Below are 3,873 nucleotides of genomic sequence, written 5' to 3' on the forward strand. Positions count from 1 at the left end.
AGTATTAGAAGTTTATTTATTTATTTATTTATTTTTTAAAATCTAAATGGTGTAATATAAAAACAAAATTAAAAAAATAAGAAACGAAGAAGATGGCAGCCAATGAGTGAGCGACAAACTAATGAGTGAAGGAGTGAGTTGTGTTTGTAATAATATTTCTGCGCTGTGCTGTGCTGAGCTGAATGCTTCTCCTTCACTCCCTCCCCCCTCACTGTTTTGCTTCCCTTCTTCACATAAACAAAACAGTCAGAAAAAAGCACGGATCTTTAACCACACCATTCCCATTTCTCTACTCCCAACAGATCTCACTCCTCTCTCTCTCTCTCTCTCTCTCTCTCTCTCTCTCTCTCCACACATGACGTAAAACCTAAACCATTTGACACCCTCAGCTACCTCTCAATGACTCGCTGTCACTGTCTCTTCGCAATTGCCTTGCACGATCACCATAGATCTCGATCGCAATCTCATTCGGAGAAGAGAGCAATGGCGTCGGCGATGAGAATCGCAGCGTAGGAGGATTGTTTTGGCGATGATGAACCGGAATGCGAGGGAGTCTCTGATCGGCGGGAGGAACTTTCAGAACCACCGGCGAGGCGGCAGTTTGAATCTCCCGGTGTTATCGTCGAGTATGAAGCAGGAGCACCATGACGAGAGCAGTAGTTTGGATCTCTTCTCCAAGAGCCGCCGGACTCTCTCCGTCGCTTCTTCCGATGAGTCCTCCGACGGTAACCACCGCATTATTTGATTCGTTCATTTCTCGTGCTATGTAATTTACATAATTGTCCTTGCGAGTTTATGCTTTGAATCCGGTATGGAGGGCAATTCGGTCATTTGGGAGATTTACCCGCCGATTTGTCGGCATCTACTCGAGACGAGTAGATTTAGGGGATATCTGACTGAAAGTATTTCTTTTGAAATATCAAAACGGTGTCGTTTAATTCGGTTTTGCTTGAGCTGTGTTTGATTTGAGAACTGAGATTGATTTAGTTACTGTGATTTGATTGTGGGAATAGTGTCGGTGAAATTGGGGAGACTGTCAGTTGGATCAGGCAAAGTGGGAAGGACTGGGATTGATGATCTGCTGTCATCTGCAGATGGTGGAAAGCACGACTATGACTGGTAAAAGTCTAAAGCTTTTTGCTTCTTGAATTTGTATTGTATTTAAATACATGTAGTAGGTCTATCTTCCTGACCCATATGGTTTTCTTATTAGGATTCAGAATAGTTTCTTGCTATAATATGCTGATATAGGATCAAACCAGTAGGACAGGGCAAGAAAAGCATCGCCTTAGAATCACATTGAAGTTGATTGAATGAAGAATCAAGTAGAGAATGTCAGAAAACTAAAGAACATAGGTTTTATGGACTTTTAGACTCTTAGCGCATCTTTTACTGTCAGCATTTCAGAATCTCATTTACATCTCGGCTAAGCTGTGGTAATGTTATGAAGTATTAGACTTGTGGTACCATAAGGTTACAAGAAAAATGTGTAAAAATGTTTAAAATGGGAAGTTGAAGAACAAAAGTTATTCACAAAAAAGATGATATGTGTTCTCTTGAAGACGTGTTAGAGGTATGTAATCTCCTTGGTGAGGAAATTACTGTGAGAGATACCTCAAACCATAGTATAAGCATCCTTTAATAAATAGATTCTAGATTGAATGAAGTATGTTGAATATCCCTGGTTAACAGAAAACTGTGTCATTTTATTTCTTGAGACGCTTACCTAAAATTCAAGGCAACAAGAATTCGATAGATGTGTCTGACTTTTTTTCTTCTCTTCAACTTTCTGTCATCAGGCTTCTCACTCCTCCAGAAACTCCACTTTTCCCTTCATCTGATGGAAGTGAATCTCAACCAACCTTAGCTGCTGCAAGAGGCAGTGCTTTAATTAGATCAACTTCTTCGGCCAAGCCTTCAAGGGTATGTTTTGCTGCATTGACTTTATCCATGTTCCATGTCATATTCCATTTGTAGATATTAGATGGACTCGAATCACGTTCCATTTGAATTAGTATTTGTCTCATCTTATTTCTCTGTTTCAGCTTTCAGTTTCACAATCTGAGAGTAATCATTCATCAAGACCAGCTAGAAGCAGTTCAGTTACTCGTTCTTCAATCTCTTCATCACAGTATAACAACTATTCCTCAAACAGAAATTCCAATTTCCTGAACACGAGCTCGGCCTCAGTTTCATCTTACAGTAGACCATCATCCCCCATTACCCGCTCTCCATCTACAGCAAGACCTTCCACTCCAACCTCTCGTCCATCACTATCACGACCCTCAACTCCTTCAAGAGCTCGTTCTGTGCCGGCTAGCTCTTCCATTGAGAGACCTCGGTCAGTGGCAAGCTCAAGACCCTCTACTCCTAGTTCTAGGCCACAGATTCCTGCAAACTTGAGTTCACCAGCTGCTCGAACACCTTCTCGTCCATCTACCCCCACTCGTCGGCATTCATTGCCTTCTTTATCTCCAGCATCAAGTCCTTCACCTTCAGCTGGCCGTCTTTCAAATGGACGCAATCCAGCACCGACATCCAGGCCAAGTTCCCCTAGCCCACGTGTCCGTCCCCCACCACAGCCCATTGTTCCCCATGATTTTCCTCTTGATACACCGCCTAACCTCAGAACAACCTTACCAGACAGGCCAATTTCTGCTGGAAGGTCTCGGCCTGGTGCTGCTGTAGTAGTGAAGGGAAAATTAGAAACCCCAGCTGCCGTGGTTGTGCCAAGAAGACAGTCATCACCCGTTGTTTCAAGGGGTAGACTTACAGATCCCCCTGGAAGAAGCCGTGTACTTTCTAATGGGCACCATGATGTTCCTGAACTTAGAAAGCCCCAACATCTCCCTGACCTGGGCATGCGGAAGCCTGTGAAGACTTCATCAACTACAGCTCCAGAAAACACTGGATTTGGGAGGAATATCTCGAAGAAATCTCTCGATATGGCAATCCGGCATATGGTATGTATATTCTCTTCCTTAACATCATATGAATGAAATTTTAGATTGTGATAGAAACTTTTGGGTCCGGACCATCAAGTAAGGAGTTATTTGAAGAGCTGGATGAGGCTCATTTAAGTAGTTTATCCCTGAGAACCTACTTATCAATATATCTTAATGTTGTCCTTTTGTCACTATCAGCATATTATATCCACATAATCATTGTTATGTGGTCGGAGTTTATCTAACAACTTCATACACCATGTGAGCACAAGAAGAGTTTGTCTAGTTTGTTAGAACTGCTTTGATAAATTTATTCAACAGCTTTCTTGAGTAGTTTATTCATGCAGTAGATTCTAATGACTGATCTTCTATCTGATGTAGGATATAAAGAATGGAACAGGAAACAGTCGCCAACTTTCAGGCAGCACCCTCTTCCCTCAAAGCATTCGGTCTGGCACTCCCAAGACCCAGACTGTTCGCACATTGAGTTCATCAGCATCAGTGAACATGAATGGAGGCCTGCAATCCAGAGGTAATGGATTTGTTTACGAGAATGGAAACAACATGAGTAAGCCTGTACAAAATGGAACTGAAGCAAATGGGGGTGGACGCTATTCTTCCAAACTGACTGATGTGGACATCTATGAGAGCTCTCGCTATGATGCAATATTGCTTAAAGAAGACCTGAAGAACACAAACTGGCTGCACAGTTTGGATGATAAATTAGATGAAGGACCCATCTTTGATAATGGATTTGAGCATCTGCCTGAACCTTTCGGCCTCTTATAACATCTGATTAGTAAGTGGTGTTGATTGTTGTCCTTAGATTATATGGGTTCTTTTATATGGATGAATCACTTAAAACAGGAAGCTTGTAAAAGATAGTACTTGCCTACTGCAGTGAAATCAATGAATTTATTGTTGGTCT

General features: G+C 41.9%; 1 protein-coding gene across 1 annotated transcript; it reads left to right on the top strand.

Annotated features, from left to right (window-relative positions):
* The first annotated feature begins 369 nt into the window (after positions 1 to 369).
* On the top strand, positions 370 to 3,873 carry LOC101300547. The gene is made up of 5 exons (XM_004302473.1): positions 370 to 725; positions 1,014 to 1,119; positions 1,800 to 1,923; positions 2,046 to 2,963; positions 3,327 to 3,873. Exons 1-5 carry the CDS (start codon positions 530 to 532, stop codon positions 3,732 to 3,734), a joined length of 1,752 nt encoding a protein of 583 aa, XP_004302521.1. The 5' UTR covers positions 370 to 529; the 3' UTR covers positions 3,735 to 3,873.

This window comes from Fragaria vesca, linkage group LG6 (assembly GCF_000184155.1).
Source record: "Fragaria vesca subsp. vesca linkage group LG6, FraVesHawaii_1.0, whole genome shotgun sequence".
In the NCBI taxonomy this organism is placed as follows: Eukaryota; Viridiplantae; Streptophyta; class Magnoliopsida; order Rosales; family Rosaceae; genus Fragaria; species Fragaria vesca.